This window comes from Arachis ipaensis, chromosome B8 (genome assembly GCF_059453495.1).
Source record: "Arachis ipaensis isolate K30076 ecotype BB chromosome B8, ASM5945349v1, whole genome shotgun sequence".
Lineage (NCBI taxonomy): Eukaryota > Viridiplantae > Streptophyta > Magnoliopsida > Fabales > Fabaceae > Arachis > Arachis ipaensis.
Window position 1 is genome coordinate 136,003,401 of NC_142443.1, and position 20,141 is coordinate 136,023,541.

A 20,141-nucleotide genomic window follows, 5' to 3' on the forward strand; every position below is an offset into this window, starting at 1 on the left:
TTTTTTATTTTTTTATTATAAATAATTATTTTAGCCTACAATAATTATATTGATTTTATTATTCCATTAATACCATCATATGCGTAATAATATTCATAAATCATACTAATTTCTATATTTATTTATATGTATATATATCGATTGTTTAGTTAATAATTTTTTTATTTTTAGAATATATTTATTGTTTTAAATCATTCTAAATACTTCTTTATGTAGTTTATATATATAAATTGTATGTAAATATATTTAAATCGTACATATTAATTAATTTTTTTTATCATAATTAATTTTTTTGAGTCTACAATCATTCAATAATTTTTTTATTCTTTATTATTAATATCATCGTATGTGTACTTTTTATAAATTATAATAATTTTTTTATTTATCTATACATATATATTAATTTTGTTAAATAATTCTAAATATTTGTTTATATATATATATATATTAATTGTACATATAAAATTTTAAGTCACATATGCTAATTATTTGTTTGTTATGATTAATTTTTTATATATATTTATGATTATTTTTTATTTTACAATCAAGTAATAATTTTTTATTTTTTATATCCATGCATGTTTCTCAATTCTTTTTCATATGTATGATTAACAATTTTTTTTAAATGGTGATATTTTAATTTTTTTTCTTTCACGTATTTTTATATATTAGCAAGAAAGAAAAACCACGTATTGTGACTCTTTTTCCTTTTTTGCGCCTTAATCTTAATTAATCAATCTTGTGTCCAAAACAGATGTTAGTTAATCTTAATTAAACTTTTAATCATTCTAATTTATTGATGAATTACATTTCTCTTAATAATTGCATTACTATTCTGAAATACAAAAAAAAGGTGATACATATATCAAAAAAGAAAACAAACTTTAAAAAAATCATATTAAAAAGTTTAAAAATAACATATCCATAAAGAATAGTCATAATATATAAATGGAGACAACAATTTAAATTTCTCTAAAACTAATTTAATCAACTACCAATATTAGAACTAAATTATTTAAATAATATTTAATCTATTCTAATTCTTAGATACGTATAGATTAGAGTCATTCTCGTAACAACCAACCGAAATAACATCATAAGATCGAAAACTTAGAATCGGTACAAATTCAGACTATCTTCTTGTTAAAATTGTCAAATTAAATTGACTTTTATTCTCTTCAATGGCATTGCATTAATGCACTAAAAGACCGGTAGTTTCTGAAAAAAATACAATATGTTATAAAATTATTTATAATACAAAAAGCTTAAGAGAAAAAAAATTTAAATATAGTACCAATCTTTGAATTGCATCTTCAAGGTTGGCACAAATTTTTCAAAATTGAACTTAAATTGAGAAAATTCGATCTCATTATATACTCCACTTCGAATATTTTTGGACAATTAAATATGGGATGTGACTTGAACTTGACCTACAAAACTCCTTAGAAACAATTGCCCAATCAAAAAAGAATAACAGATTAGAAAAAAAATGCTTTGATTCTTATATTTAGACTCACTAACCACAAAGAAACACTATATATAGCCTTTAGTAGTACAAAAATAATTATAGAAATTAATTATTGCAATATCAATTTACCCCTATCAACGTTAGTATCATATTTATAGCAATTAGAATTATAAATTTATGTTTAACTTTTTATATAATTATGATATTTTTTAAATCAGTATAATTATGTATTATTCATTAAATGCTAATTGTAATATAATTCTAATAAAGATATTTTTTAAAATAAATTTAGAAGAGAGAATAGTGCCTTTATTTTGAAAAGAAAATAAATTCATGAGAAATTGACACCTTACTTTCATTAGTTGGGGGAAAATCCAATTTTAGAATATTAAGTAGATTATTTTATATAATTATAATAAAGATATTTTTCTAAATTGGTATAATCATGCATTATTCATTAAATGCTAATTGTAATATAATTATAATAAAGATATTTTTCTAAAAATAATTTTAGAAGAGAGAATAGTGCTTTCATTACATTAATAGTACTTTCTAAAAATAAAGATATTTTCCTAAATTAGTATAATCATGCATTATTCATTAAATGTTAATTGTAATATAATTATAATAAAGATATTTTTTTAAAAATAATTTTAGAAGAGAGAAGAGTGCTTTAATTATATGAAAATAGTACTTTCTAAAAATAAAGATATGTTCCTAAATTAGTATAATTATGTATTATTCATTAAATATTAATTATAATATAATTATAATAAATATATTTTTTATAAAATAATTTAGAATAGAGAATATAAAAGTTCATTTTGGAGGAAAAACGGAGTCATGAGAGATCGATACGTCACCTTCATTAGTTGGGGGAAAACCCAATTTTAGTATATTAAGTAGATAGATTGACTAATTGCAAAGGATATGAATTTTTAATGGAGATACTTGCTACTATTAAAAAAAGTTTATATAAATAGAGACACCTGCTAAGTATATATAGTAGATTATATTGTCCACATTAATTATATTACAAAATTTTGAGAAAAGAAATAAAACAAGAGATATATAAATATGTATAATATTATTACTATATATGAAGCAGGTTTATATTGCTATAATTATAGAGACTTACTATAATTATATCAATTTTGATTATGACTGTAAATAAATAAAATAGGAAACAATCAAAACTATTTTTTTCTTTTTATCGTCAAAATTTACTGTAAATATAAAAAATAAAATCAATAATGATTAAAAATTTGATTGAGAAATAAAACTCCATAATCTAAATTTAATTAGATAACTAATTAATCTTATGTCCATATAATATTATTATTATTATATACTGATTAGAATTATATTGGCATATATCAATTATATGAAGTCGAAACTACTACTACTACTATTATTATTATTATTATTATTATTATTATTATTATTATTATTATTATTATTATTGCATAATAGGTTATTAGTCACGTGAATTATTATTATGAAGTCACGTTAATTATGCTTGAAATTGATATAATTGCTATAATGGCCATATATTTTCAATCACATCGATTATATCAATTTAACTATATTAATTATATTCAAATTATTAGTCAATTATTTTAATGAAAATTCTTGCTATAATTAAGTTATTTCTATATTATTATCTTGTATCAGTTGTTATAATTAATTCAATAAAGATATTTATTCGATATATATGTTCTCTATATTAATTATATACCAATATTTATAAGAATGAGTTAAAAAAAGTAATATATAAATATATATAATATAATTTTTATATAAAAAATAAAAATAAATGGATATAAACTGTATTATAAAAAAAATAAAGTTTATATATAGAAATAACAAAAAAATCAAGTAATTATTTATTAGTTTTTTTGGTTTTTATTACACTTAATGAAAATTGAGTGATCTAAAAAATAAATATGGAAGTGATATGCGCACGTATATTAATACAGAAAGAATATATATTCAAAATTAAAATTTATCCTTTATAGATTAATTCAGTTAAATGATAATACATTAATTGATAATTAGTTTAATAATATATTAAATATTAATTTGATATAACTATAATGAGAATATTTTTCCAAAATAATATAATCATACATTATTTATGAGCTAATTATAATGTAATTAAAGATATTATTATGACATAATATTTACTTTCATTGTATTACACTTTGTATATATTATCAGAAGATGTATGTTTCATTATTTTTTTTAGATAAAATCTATTTTTTTTCAGCAAAAAAATTGTGTTTAGGTCAACGATTTACTATATGTTTAGGTAGAGATGTTTTTCGAATTTAATGAAAATACAACTAAAGAAATAAAGGATAAAAATAAACTTAAATATATCTTACAGTACTTCATTTTATTAAAATATTTAAAAATAGCACATCCACGAAAAATACTCATAATATATAATTTGAGATAATAATTTAAAATTTTATAATACTAATTTAATCAAATACTAATATTAAAACCAAAATACTTAAACAATATTGATTCTATTCTAGTCCTTAGTCACGTATAGAACAGAGTCATTCTCGTAACGACAACCAATTGAAACAACATTGTAAGTTTGAACATTTAGAATTCGTGCAAATTCAAACCATCATCGTGTTAAATAAGCTTCATCATCCGCTATCCATGCAATGTGGCAAGGTATAGAATTGCCACACCGAGAAACCAAACTAACCCTTATTCCCCTCAATGGCATTGCATTGCATGCAGAAGAAAGCCGGTAATTTCTGAAAAAAAATCACAATATGTTATAAAATTATTCTAATAACGAAAAGTTTAAAATAAGAAAATTTAAATATATTACCAATCGTTGAAATTACATATCCGAGTTTGTCACGAATTTAGCAAAATTGAACTTAAATTGAGGGAATTCAATCTCATTATGTACTCCACTTCAAAGATTCTCGGGAAGACGTAAAAAACATGGAGGGGATGGAACTTGAACTTGCCCCATAAAGTTCCGTGGAAACAATTCCTCAATCAAAAATCGAGCTCCTCCCAAGAAAGCTAACTTTAACCACGTTCCATTAGGTTGGTCATAATAGGTGAGTAGATCCAACCATCCTTCCGGTAAAGTAGAGATTATTGCCCCTTCTTTGAACGCTTACATCCATGTAGTTGGAACCCGAATCAGTGAAGACAACTCGATGAGGTATTTCATGGATGTGATGCATTGTAAATAATTGTGGCAAAAGACAATCGAACTGGAACATTAGACGATAAGAATAACTTAGAGCAACCACAATTAATACATTATCAAAAGAATAATATAATAGAATGAGTATATGAAAAATATTATAAAAAATTATAAATTGTACCTTAAAAGGATCAACTTCAATAAAAAACGAAGAATACATTTTTATTCTATGAAGTAGTAAAAAAAATATAAAATTATGAGTTGACTCTCAAATTTAGATTCATGTACCACAGAAAAATACTATATATAGACTTTAGTAAAACAAAAATAAATATGTAAATTATTTATTATTAAGATAATTTTTTATTATATACAGTAATTTTGCATCATATATTAATTTTGTTAAAATTATATAAGTTTATCATATCATAATTAGAATCATTATCTTCAATCATAATTAGAGAAATCTCGGACAATAAATAAGAATATTATACCTAATATACACATATTGAAATAGAAAGGGGTAGAGATATATTATATCATGGACGGTATAATAACTAAAAATGTTTGAAATAAATATCATAAGAAGATAGAATTATAACGGGTTAAAGTAATAAAAAAATAACTTGTAGAATTATTATATGCTAATGCTAAAAATAATTTTACGTAACTCTATTATAATTTTTTCGACTACCAGTGATAAATTATTATAATTTTAAGATGTTACTTTACCCACGTGATAATTTCAATGTTATTATTATAATTTATTATTATTATTATTATTATTATTATTATTATTATTATTATTGAATAATAAATAAGAATTAAAATTATATCAATATTTTTATAATTAATATAATTAAAATAACTAAAAATATTTAAAATTAACATACGTTATTAATATTATAAGATTTGATCATTTTATGATTAGAATCAAATATTCTTATCATGATTACTACGACCGGTGCCATTATCATATCATTATCATTTATTATTATTATTATTATTATTATTATTATTATTATTATTATTATTATTATTATTATTATGATTAAAAATATTTTTAATTGATAATTGAAAAGTAGTTTAATAGTGCATTCAATATTGACTTGATATAATAATAATGAAGATATGTTCCTAAATTGGTATAATTATATATTATTCATTAAATATTAAATATAATATAATTATAATAAAGATATTTTTTATAGAATAATTTAAAACAGATGAAAAATTTCATGTATTTTGGAGGAAAAACGGACACACGATGGATCGCCACGTCACCTTTATTAATTGGGGGAAAACCTAATTTTAGTATATTAAGTAGATTATTATTATTATTATTATTATTATTATTATTATTATTATTATTATTATTATTATTATTATTATTATTATTATTATTATTATTATTATTATTAAAATGATTAAAAATATTTTTAATTGATAATTAAAAAGTAGTTTAACAGTGTATTAAATATTGACTTGATGTAATAATAATGAAGATATGTTCCTAAATTGGTATAATTATATATTATTTATTAAATATTAATTATAATATAATTATAATAAAGATAATTTTTATAAAATAATTTAGAATAGATGGAAAATTTCATGCATTTTGGAGGGAAAACGGACTCACAAGGGATCGCCACGTCACCTTTATTAGCCGGGGAAAAATCCAATTTTAGTATATTAAGTAGATTTTTCATGTAATTAAAAAGAAAGACACTTAAAATTCCATTTAAAATATATCCATATTAATTGATAAATAAATACTATATATCCAAATATATAAATTTTTGTCATGCATGAATATTATCTAGTTCGGTCCATTAATCTATTATTTAACTGATATGATCATCAATCTATACATATTCAAAAAATGTGATTTTTAGTGTGTAATTTATATCAATTTTCTTCTCTCATTCATTGTATATATATCATCATAAAATTATGCTAATAATTGTGTACTAAGTGATTATCAGATTAAAACACTAAATCACAGAATAAAAATATAACAAATGGCAAATCATTCATTAAAAGAATATGTGAGTGCAGAAACAATTTGTGTGCCAGGAAGACTTACGTGCATGGCATATTGAAGAATATGTTAAATGAAACTCTTAAATTCTCAGCTACATGAGTATACCCTGCATAATTCCATACATTAAAATAACGTGAGATATTTTTTCATTATACATTGCTGTAAACAATGCCATATATATTATTTGTTAATCTTATAGTCATTTTCATACTCTGTCATTGAATTTCTTTCAATTTGTTCTTAGTAGCTTTTGTTACTACACAATCTCTTGTCATAGAAAATAGAGAATAACACACTTCTGACATTTGAAATATAAAAACAAAATACATCATGTTCAATGTTTTATCTAAAAGATGTTTACCTAACCAATTCAGTTGAGGGTGTCACTTGATTGGCCTCACTCGAGGCTTATTGCTTTTTCTGATTCGCCTCATGCAATTTCTGAAACAATAACATAGCACAAATAAAATAATAATTAAAAATGAGATTATTAATAGCACAACAACTACATCATCTTCAAGGATCAATAGCGCAAATTGAATGATAAACAACTTAAGTAATATCATCTATACTAGAAATAAAATCATGTAAATTGAATACACATAAAAGTTTAAAACAGAGGGAGAAGAACCACACAAAAAATAAGAGAGAACAATTGAAAATTTTCAGCAATAGCACAAAATTAGAATGAATACATCACTTATTATATCTGCTTTTTTCTTTGTACTTCTAAACGGCAATCGAGCAGCTACATCCAAGTTCATCATATCAAGGACACACCAGAAAGATGCAATTGAACTCGTTAGTACACTGGCTAATGGAAAACCACTGTAAAATTTAGGTTCATGATCTCTTCTCTAATATTACTAATAATCAATTATTAGTTGACAAAAAAATATTTGTTTTACAAGTAGGGACCTGTTTTTCAATTAGTTAACATAAAAATGTTTGTTTCACATACACATGAATCATTCATACTGCTTTGGCAAGCGCAGCTTCAGCCAGAGTACTTTGATAGCAAATTTCACACCTTGAGCTTTGCAAAGGAAGTTGTTACTTACAAAAGGAATCAAGTTAAGTTTTTTCTTAAAAAAAGGGTTTTGCTATTGTGTAGAAGAGAAATTCTTTCAACACATGTAGAAATCACGTGTCGAACAATGACATAGATAATGGAAATAACATACCAATGCATAATAGAGCAGCAGCATCAGTACGAGACCCACATATTTTTTTACTTTATGTCTAGTAATGTTTGTTAAATACTTAAATTTATTAGTACCTACAATTAAAAAGAGAATTTATATATGCATAAAAATACAAAAAACCTTTTAGAAAATTTACAAAATTTTAAATAAATTCAACTATTTTATTTATTGCTAATAAAAAGCTACAAATAATAATTAATAATTTTTCTATCCCTGCTAATAATAACAAAATATAAGTTTTTTTAAAAGAATTATATTCTACATAAATAATATACTTATTATTAAATTCTTAATATATATATATATATATATATATATACTAAACATTTTAATTTAGAGAAATAAAAATATACAAGAAATAAAAATATACTTATTTTCATATTTTATAAATAAAAATATATAACATTTTAATTAAGGCTGATAATATGTACTCTATTTGCGGGTACATAACTTTACCCAATTTAATCGGCTAGAGTTGTCTATCTGATTTGTTACGGATAGGGTAGAACGCGAGTAGAATTTACTTGTGGATATGGTCGAATGCGAGTTCAGAGTATACCCTATTCTATTCTACCAACATTTTTAATATATTATATAACATATATTTAAAATTATAAATTATATATATAGTGAATAAATATTAAAGCCATAATTTTTTTCTTGTAAAAACTCAAAATAATCACTAAGTTAATAATTTAAATTATTAATTGGACTATAGGATTTAGACTCTACTCTAATCCTATCCAAACTCTACCCTAAACCTGTCCATAAGTTGAAAACTTTTTAAAAACTCAACTTTAACCTTACTCATTCGCATCTTAAAGTTTTCAATCCTATCTTATCTAACCCTGCCTGTAGAAAAAAAATTTTAAACAAATATAAAATTCAATCATTTCATATTTCATACATATTTATAAAATAGAAAATAAAAAATTAAGTTTAAATTAAAATTAAAAATAATAAAATTAAAAAATCTAAAATAAAATTACAAAGAACATGTTCATCAAATTCTTAATAAAATTAAAATAACACAAATAAAGATAAATGTCTCATCACTCTTCTTCTAATTCTAAATTTTTACAATATTACTCTTTAAATAACAAATATATTAAATTAATAATTTAAATTATTAACTTAGTAATTATCTTGAATTTTTACAAGAAAAAAGTTGTGGTTTTAATATTTATTCACTACATATATAATTTTTAAATTTTAAATATCTATTATATAATATATTAAGAATGTTGGTAGAATAAGATATGATATATTCTGAACCCGTATTCGATCCTATCCACAAGCAAATTCTACCCGCACTTATCATATTTGCAGCAAATTAGATAGACAACTCTACTCGATCAAATTAGGTAAGGTTATATACCTGCAAATAGAGTATATATTATCAGCCTTAATTAAAAAGCTATATATTTTTTTTATAAAATATAATAATAAAAATATTTTTATTTTTTGTATATTCTTATTTTTCTAAAATAAATTTTTTAGTATATATATATATATATATATTAAGAATTTGATAAATAAATATATCGTTTATGTAGAATATAATTATTTTAAAGAACTTACATTTCGTTATTATTAGCAGGGATAAAAAAATTATTAATTTCTATTTGTAGCTCTTTATTAGTAGTGGAATTTATTTAAAACTTTATAACTTTTTTAAAAGTCTTTTTTATTTTTATGCATATATAAATTCTTTTTTTAATTGTAGTTACTAATAAATTTAAGTATTTAACAAATATTATTAAACATAAAGTAAAAAACATGTGGGGCCTATTGATTGCAGAATTCTAACTTTATGGATCCCATACTGATCTCATATATTGATATATTAGTTCTATTACTTGTGTCATTGATCGACACGTGGTTTTTAAATATGTTGAAAGAATCTCCTTTCTACACGGTAACAAAACCCTAAAACAATATTTTAATAATATAATAGTTATTTTAGTTTTTTTTTTCTTCTAGTTATTATATTTAGGGTTTATTATCACGTGCACCACGGTATCAAACTACTTTGCTGTTTATATTTAATTGATCGATTTAGAAAAGTTTTATAATCTTAATTTATGCAATTGTAAAACAAAACTATATCTAATATCCCGTCCAATTTATACAGTTTGTTAGAAATTCAAGGCAATCTAGTAGAGTTCTATTTAAAACAAATTAGTGATTAGTGATCTAACTCTAGACAACCAAAATCGGTTGATTTATGTGATTTTCAGATTTTGATCAATATGGATTAGCAATTTGGATTTCATTGAATTGAAAAGCCTGCCAATTAAAAGGGCCCATGGAGATGCTAATGAAGTAATGATGAAACCTGAAAACCTACATATAAATAGCATAGAATAGATTGATCGATGTAGCAAGTTGCAACATAAACTCAAATTCAAAGTGAGCAGCTTGGGCTGACGATATGCGGATTGCGGAGAGGAAAGCACCGAGACGCCTGGAACTGGTCAGTTGTCCCACGGCAAGAACGCAGCTCTTAACAGACCTTCCGGAAGAGACAATAATGGAAATCTTGCTGAGGCTTCCCGCAAGGACGCTTGCTTCCTTAAGGAGCGTTTGCACTTCATGGAGAAACCTAATCTCCGCCCCCGACTTCACCTTCAACCACCTTCGTCGTTCATGCTTACTTGATCCAACTTTGACTATTGCCTACAGAAATGGCCTCAGTTGCGGCAGTATCAGTCTTCTCTCCGTACACTCAATCTTGGACAATGCTTCCGAGCCTACTCAAGTCGATTACTTCAGGGAACAACGCTCCTACGAAATCATTGGTTCTTGCAATGGATTGTTATGCTTGGCTGATGAAGATGCCTACCATTACATGCATGCCATCTTGTGGAACCCCTGTACCGGATTCACATTCGAACCTCCGGAAATCAGCGGTGAAGTCCGCTTTTGTGGCTTTGGTTATGATTATCTCAGTGACAGTTACAAAATTTTTGCAACTACATGGAAGCAAGGGCCATCTGATTTTGAGTTTAGTACCAGAATTTATACATTTGGGCCAACTTCGTCGTGGAGAAAAATTGATGATATCCCATTAGCTCTATGTGGTTTCCCAAGTGACCACCCTCGTTTTGCTATTAATAGGAAAGGGGAATTTTTTCGTAGTAGCAGATTATGCACTCTTAATTGGAGTGTTAAACATGTGGTTCTTTATTTTGATTTGGATAAAGAGAGTTATGGTCATTTTCCTCTGCCTGATAGTGAAATAGATTTAGATCATAATTTTCCAAGGGGGTGCACTCACTTATGTGTCTTGAGAAACTGCCTTTCTTTTTGTTACCAGGATAGGAGAACACGCCAGTGGATTGTGTGGCAGATGAAGGAATACGGAGATGCTCAATCTTGGACTAAATTGGCAGTGATTTCGGTCCATCCAAAATTCACTTATTCAAATTTAGATCGTTGTTTACAACCTCTTTACATATCGGAAAGTGATGTTCTTTTGGCATTTTATCCATTTTTCGGCATAATTTCATGTAACTTAAAAAATGGGAGCGTAGAATTTCCTAAGATTGACGGCTTCAACACGAGGAACCATCCTTTTCATCTATGTATCGGGTACAGGATAGCTTGTATCCACCATGAAAGTTTAGTTTCACCAAATGGTCTTCAAAGCAACTCATCCAAAATGCTGCGCTTCATCAAACCCAAATCCAAGCTTATTGACTCTTAAAAGCCTATTTGCGCCTTCTTTTGATGAAGTCTTTCTAACACTACCAACTTGGTTTTTAATGTTATCGAATTTATTTATCTTAGTACTATGTTTATTTTTCAATTGCAATTTATTTCTTTAAGATAATTTGTTTGTTCTTCTTCCTGTTCTTGTCAGATAATTCTTTTGGCACTTTAATTTGTGCACTGATGAAAAATTGTAATCGGATTAAGACAAAGAAGCCGAATTTAAAAAAAAAAGTTTGAAGGAATATTTCTTGTTGATGTAACAATCAGCTTTTTTTAGATTTTACCCCCACCCCCATTCTTTTTAAACTCATTATAAGCAGTGTATAAAAAAAATTTATGACAAGACTATTTAGAAAAAGGTCTCTTTGTTAAAATAATTAATGATTATTTATTTATGGGTAACAATGACATGTAAGAAATGAAATCTTTAAGGTGCAAAAGTATCATGAGGTTTTGAAACATTATACAGAGGCTATTGATTCGAATCCGATGCGGTAACAATACTCATTAAATAGAGGTGAATGCTGATCATGATCTGTTCAAATACTGCATTTCAAGTTGTAAGTGCTTATGTTATTGTTAAATTCTGGGTTGCTGTATAAAAATAATAAAAAAAGAAGACAAGATTGCACTTGTTTTCATTAAAGCTTGGACTATAAATATATGGAAGTTTAAAGATAGAAATATGTTTTTAACGTCTCTTTTATAGTTTACAACATGTCTTTTAATTTATGTTTTCATCCCTAGTTTTCTATATGGAGTAAGGTGGTAATTCAAATTAAATCATAATCATCACAATCATAAGTTAAATCTTAAAATCCGTTGATTTGACTGCTGATGTGGCATCCCCTCCTTTATTCTTGATTTTTTTAAACCTTTTATTTTTTGATATTTTTTATTTTTTTAATTTTATTCTGTCCATATTTTTAATGCACGTTTTGCTAAAAATTGATGTTTTCAATTTTTTTGCTTTTATTCAACATATCCAAGCAGATCCAGTTTGTCAATACATGTTTTATTGTGCAGTGTTACTTTTATTTTATTCAACATATTCCCGTTCAATACATGTGTTATTGACCATTATTGATCATAGTTGTTTTCAATTGATTTTAATGGTTTGTTCGATGTAAATAAATGTAAATGAAATTCACAAATCACTTTCCGTACCTGTTCTTGATTTCTTCTTCTGCTTCTCAAATCCCAAATTGACTTTTGGGTCTTTCCAGTTCTCTATGGTTGCATGTGGTGGTTGAACGGTTCCTTTTTCTTTGGCCTGTCCGATGGTCCCCTCTTGATACGTGTCATGATTTTTGAATATAAAATCCTATTGGTTACTAGAGTTGATACTTAGGTACGCACAATATTCATACATCCAATTTTCAATTAAAATTTTAACATACATATTTATTTTCATGCAACATAGCACCAACATATATCACAATTTTTTATATATAATTCCTATCAATGTTTGACAATTTACCTTTTCTCTTATTTTTTTTTAATTCTCATTCATCTCTTCTTCCTGTACCACATTCAGATATAGAAATAAGAGAAAAAAAGTTATTTTAAAAGAAAAAAAAAGATTGGCTGAAATAAAATAAAAAATATTGGCTTCTTATACTTTATTTTTCATGTAAAAAGAAAGACACTTAAACACTATTTAAAATAAATTGCATATTAATTGATAGATAGATACTATATAACCAAATATAAATTTTCATCATGTATGAATATTATCTGATTCGGTCCATGAATCTATTCTTTTAACTAATATGATCATCAATCTATATATACCCAAAAAATGTGATTGTTAATGTGTAATCTATATCAATTCTCTTCTCCCCTCCATTGCATATATATCATTATGAAGATATGCTAATAATTTTGTACCAAGTGATTATCAGACCAGAACACTAAGTCATAGAATAAAGATATAACAAATAGCAAATCATTCATTAAAAGAATATGACTAAGTGCAGGATCAATCTATGTGTCAGGCAAGACTTACATGCATGGCATATTGAAGTATATGTTAAGTGGAACTCTTAAATTCTCAGCTACATGAGGTACTTTTTCATCATACATTGCTGTAAACAATGCCATATATATTATTTGTGAATCTTATAGTCATTTTCATACTCTGTCCATGAATTTCTTTCAATTTGCTCTTAGTAGTTTTGGTTATTACACAATCTTGTCATAGAGAATAGAGAATAATACACCTCTGATTTTTGGAATATAAAAATAAAATAGTGAATTCTATGATGTAAAAAGAAAGATTCTTTTACATGTGTATGTTTATGTTGTTAAAAGGGTAGTGTGACAAGTATTTGAAAAGAGAGTAATTGAAGAGACAAGATTTGACATATTGCAAGTAAAATATAGTGTATTTTTTTTTAATTAATTTTTCATCTAAGTTAATAATTTTTCTTCCCACTTATGTTACCTTGAAAAAAAATTCAATTAATTATTTTTATTTACATAATAAATATCATCTGAAAAATTAATTTTTACACACAAAAATTTATTAATATTTATTTTAAATTAAATTAATGAATATATAATATATATTAAAAAAATTATCATCTTTCTTCAACATACTTTTTTCGTTTAATAAAATAATAAATATTAAATATTCACTCAATAACATAGTTTATTCATTGTAAAAAATTAATAATTTAATTATAAATAATAGATTGCATCTAAAATATTTCAATAATAACTTGAAGTATTTAATTTTTTTTAGATAATTTTTTTTTGAAATATTAATTATTAAAAGATTTTTCTTTTTTAGTATTTGAAATTTTCTTTTAATTATTTTTTATAAACAAATGTAAATAGATATTTTAATGCAAACAAAATAACAAGATATGATCTACATAACACCGAAAAATAACTATATTTTCTTATATTTTTCTTGGTGTTTACAATGTTTTTCTATATCTCTAGTGTTATGAGTCACCAAAAAAAAATGTATGGTGTTATACAAATTTTGGGTGCACATATTTTTAGTGAATTTAATTTTGATATATTGACAGTATAAAATGTGTTTTATACAGTCGTATAATTATATTTGGTCTTTTGGATGACAATAAACACTGTCTATAAAAAGTAATTATTTTTGTTAATGAAGTGTTACGTCATTAAATATAAATATAAAATTATTTTATACTAACACTATTTTAAAATTAAATTTATTTTTAATTTTCCTTTATAACAAAAAGCAAAATTTCTTATTGCAATTTTCATTCTTAAAAAAAATCAACTCTCCCAAAATATATATTCTCTCTTTCTGTACCATAAAAATGGCAGTATTACAAATGCTATTTTGACATCAATATTTTTTAAATAATTAAATATAATTTTTTTATTAATTAAAAAAATTTAAATATATAAATAATTAATAACAAACTATTTTTATAAGATGTCAAAAATATGTGGTGTTTGAATAATATTTTTTTATAAATATCTATATGTATCCAGAGTAATATTGACAGATACATTGATATAATATTTAAATTAGATATATATAAATATTACCGTTAATTTAAATGTACGTAAATACGTAAAGTTATATGTTTTTTGGTTGGTTAAAATATGTATATTTTTATATTTGTAAAACTGAATATATCTAAGTCATCAAAAAAGAAAAAAAGTATATATTAAAATAAATAAATATTAATAAATTTTTGTGTGTAAAGTTAATATTTTTGGAGAGAAAGAGTGTACATTCAAAAAATCTAAAAATAAAAAAATCATACAAGATCTAATATTATCTTTAATAATTAATTAACATAAATATAATTAGCCTATTTAATCAATACATTATTTACATGTTACATAAGATAAAATATACTACATTTTACTTGTAACATGTCAAATCTTGTCTCTTCAATTATTCTCTTTCTAAACACTTGTCACACTATCCTTTTGACAATACAAACATACACATATAAAAGAATATTTTTTTTTACATCATAAAATTTACCAAATAAAATACATCATGTTCAATGTTTTATCCAAAAGATGTTTATCTAACCAATTCAGCTGAGGGTGCCACTTGATTGGCCTCAATAGGGGCTTCTTGCTTTTTCTGACTAGTCTCATGTGCAATTTCTGAAACAATAGCATATCACAAATAATATAATAATTAAAAATGAGAATATTAGTAGCACAAATAATATAATAATTAAAAATGAGAATATTAGTAGCACAACAACTACATCATCTCAAAAAATCAATGAAGCAGATTGCACGGTGAATAGTCTTAGCAATATCATCTATGCTGAAAATAAAATCATGTAAATTGAACGGTGAATAGTCTTAGCAATATCAATGGCTCATTTGTTTTTGGGTTAAATTACACAGTTAGTCCCTACACTTTCAGTAAAATTACAAATTGGTCCCTATAATTTAAAAGTTTGTAATTGGGTCCCTAAAGTAAATTAAAATTTGTAATTAGATCTTCAATAATGTTTACCGTAAAAAAAATACACATTTACCATAATGTCCTCTTCTTCTTTTTCTCCTTTTTTTTTTCTTCCTCCTCTCTTCAGAAATTTTTTTGTTATTCTTTTTTAACAACAACAATAGGGCTTCAACAACAACAATTCCAGAAAGATAACATTTCAACAAATCAAACAATCAGAAATTTAATTCAACAACCAAATCAACACACAACAACAATAAAATCAAAAAATAAATCAAAATCAGAAACTGAAGCAGTCACAAAAATAAAAGCAGAAGCAGTAACAGAAGAAGAAGCAGAGGCTCAAGCAGAAGAAGAAGCAGAGACAGTCACAGAGGAAGAAGCAGCGCCGGCGGGGTCCCCCTCCAAGCTTAGCCGGTGCCGTCCCCCTCCCCCCCTTCCCCCTCTTCATTTCCCCTTTTCCCTCTCCCTCCCCTCCCCCTTCACGTTTCCTTTCGGCTCCCCCTCCCCCAACCCCCAAAACGCGTTTCCTTCCCCCCACCCCACTCTTTCTTGTTGCTGCTATAATCTGTGCTCCTTGGAGAATTAGATTAATTGCTTCCAGTAAGCAAGTCTCAGTAATTAAAATCTAAATTTACTTTATCTACTATGAGTTAAAATTTCAGATTCAGAAAATTGAAGAAAAATATGAGGTCTAACATTTCAAGCAGAAGCAGAGAGAAAGGTTGAGTAAGAATAACAGAAAGAGAAGCTTTGAGAGCTTGAGAGGGAGACAAGAGGTTGTCTTCCCTGGAAAGGAAGCAAACAACATCAACCATGCACACTTTGCCAACGCATCTACAGCACTCTCCTCCTTCTACTTCTCATTCTTCTTGGAGATTCAGATTTCAACAAAATGAGATTTACGATGGAGTTAGGTTTCCCGATCCAAAGCCCCTCTGACTTCAACAATGTCATAGAAGCCTTCGGCTGGGAGGAGTTCCCCTACCACGGTGGCGCCGCTCCCCACAGCAATGTTATTTGCCGTGTGTTCATCGCCAATGAGTCTCTACCGAAGCCGTTCCCGAAGTAGTCTTCACAGGAGCAGGTAAGAAGGGAGAATTAGCCATGGCTTTGAAGAGTGATGGTGCGATTGTTGTTGTTGTTGTGATCTTAAGAGAGGAACTTGATTGTGAAGGTTGGCATTGGAGCGTAAAGAATTGAAAGAGTATGTGAGGAAGTAAAGGAAGAGAGAAATGGAGTTGAAGATGAAGAGGAAGAGGAGACATGAGCGTAAAGAATTATTGTTGTTCCTTCAATTCATGACGCTGGGGAGGGGGTGGGATGGGTTAGGGATTTTTTTGTCATTTTTAAATAGTTAAATTATAGTGTTGGTCCCTATACTTTTACTAAAATTACAAATTAGTCCTTACTGTTAAACACGTGCAACTCACATGCTTAAAATAGCGAATATACTGAGGAATATTCTGTTAAATCAAACGGTGTTTGAACGGTAGGGACCCAATTACAAATTTTAATTTATTTCAGGGACCCAATTACAAACTTTTAAACTATAGGGACCAATTTGCAATTTTATTGAAAATGTAGGGACTAACTGTGTAATTTAACCTTTTTGAGAATTATTTATCTAGTTTCATAATAAATGACATTTTTTAACTTGAATAATTTATTAGTTAGTTTGTATTTATTATACCATATATTCAATAATTTATTGAAAATAAATATTAATATAATGAATAAAAAAATAATTTGAAAAAGATATCGTTTAAAAAATAAGGACAAATAAACCGCTAACCAATTTAAATTTAGAGACAATTAGATCCCTGTCCATTTTTGAACCTGACACGTCAACATTTTCCGTTCAGAGTTATCGGAGAGCACCGCGTTGTGTCATAAAATAAAAGTTAATAGTCAAAATCATCCCTGAAAGATACCCCGATCTCTATTTTGGTCCTCGAAAGATAAAGTTAATCGAAATCGTCCCCAAAGATACACGACTTGGTCACGTTAGTCCTTCCGTTATTTGGATGATGACGTGTCATGTTAAGTGCCACGTGGCGCATGATGACGTGGTGGGTTAATGCCACGTGTCAGATCAGTGACACGTGACACGTGTCACTTGACATGTAAAAAAGTTATTTATAATAAAAATAGTCCTTGAAAGTTCAGATGTAAGTTATTTTCATCCCTAAAATTTTAAAAATTAATCGAATTAGTCCTTATATAATTTTTTTATTTTTTTGATAATATTAAATTTGAAATATTTTTTGATACTACTAATTTTAATAGAAATATAATTGACAAACAAAAAATTAGTAATTGTATCTTTTCTTCTTAAAATTTTTTTCAATAAAATTATCTCTCTCCTTTAATTCTTCTCAAAATCTCTCTTATTCTTTTCTATTCTAAAACCTTTTTCTTACATTATCACATTTTGCTGGAATATATATATACTCAAAATTGAAATGTATGTATTTGTTAACCTAAACAAAGTTATATGCTCAAAATTAAAATTTATGTATGTTAACCTAAACAAAGTTATACCATTATTTTTTCTACTACATCTTTTTTTTTTTTCATTACGGTATTACTTACATATAGGATGTAATGGTAGTGATATTAAAAGTCAAAATTCAATAAGATCCACAAATTTTGCTTCAATTTCAAACTTTACAAAATATTATTATTATTATTATTATTATTATTATTATTATTATTATTATTATTATTATTATTATTATTATTATTATTATTATTATTATATATGCTAAACGAATTGCTTCTTAAGCGTACTACATGCAAAGATCATAATAAATTTTTGTGTGTTTCATATGTTTGAGATAGATTATATAATTTTTTTTAATACATAAATTTTGATTTTGAGCATATAACTTTGTTTAGGTTAACAAATACATACATTTCAATTTTGAGTATATATATATTCCAGCAAAATATAATAATATAAGAAAAAAAATTTAGAATAGAAAAGAATATGAGAGATTTTGAGAAGAATTAAAGGAGAGATAATTTTATTAAAAAAAATTTTAAGAAGAAAAGATACAATTACGAATTTTTTGTTTGTCAATTATATTTCTATTAAAATTAGTAGTATAAAAAAATATTTCAAATTTAATATTATCAAGAAAAAATAAAAGAAAATTATATAAGGACTAATTTGATTAATTTTTAAAATTTTAGGGATGAAAATGACTTATATCTGAACTTTCAAGGACTATTTTGATTATAAATAACTTTTTTACATGTCAAGTGACACGTGGTGCCACGTGTCACTGATCTGACACGTGGTATGCCACGTGTCCCTGATCTGACACGTCAATAAATCATCTTGTGACACGTGGCATTAACCCACCACGTCATCATGTGCCACGTGGCACTTAACGTGACACATCATCATCTAATTGACGAAAGGACTAACGTGACCAAGTCGTGTATCTTTCAGAGACGATTTCGATTAACTTTATCTTTCGAGAACCAAAATGGAGATCAGGATATCTTTTAGAGACGATTTTGACTATTAACTCCATAAAATAAAGAACAGGAACCAAAGTGGATCGGTTTTTCTTGAGGGGTCGCGTTGTCATTCTGAAAAATGGACAGGGCCAGATTGATAGTTCACTCTTAGTGCAGGCAGGGATGGTCCCAGTAACACAGAATTCTAATATAACCTTCATATCAAAGTTATGAAAGTAAAAAATTTAGACAAAATCTCAAGAATTCAACTCAGGATTGAAATTAAACACTACTTATCTATGAAAAACTTAAACTACAATGAACAAATCAACAAAATATTATGCAATCAGGATTGAAATTAAACACTACTTATCTATGAAAAACTTAAACTACAATGAACAAATCAACAAAATATTATGCAATCAGAACATAAATTAAGATTAGGGCGACTAACCTAGGTCACGGGGGCAAGCTAACGACGATGAGGAAATGGCTGTCCTGGCTGCAGCGAGAGAGCAGAGTCCTGTTGGCGCTGGTCCTAGGATCGCAAAAGATTAGAATATCAGAACAGAGTGGAAAAGAAGATGAAGCCGTGCAACGGTGACTCACCCAGCGCA

General features: G+C 25.9%; 1 protein-coding gene across 1 annotated transcript; it reads left to right on the plus strand.

Annotated features, from left to right (window-relative positions):
* The first annotated feature begins 10,204 nt into the window (after positions 1-10,204).
* LOC107611662 (F-box/kelch-repeat protein At3g23880-like) lies at positions 10,205-11,718 on the plus strand. Its single transcript, XM_016313565.3, has one exon. It carries the CDS (start codon positions 10,342-10,344, stop codon positions 11,614-11,616), a length of 1,275 nt encoding a protein of 424 aa, XP_016169051.1. The 5' UTR covers positions 10,205-10,341; the 3' UTR covers positions 11,617-11,718.
* Positions 11,719-20,141: the final 8,423 nt, after the last annotated feature.

What these genes read in the sequence shown, in the direction of transcription:
- LOC107611662 (XM_016313565.3), top strand. Translation starts at nt 10,342, where the DNA reads ATGCGGATTGCGGAGAGGAAAGCACCGAGACGCCTGGAACTGGTCAGT.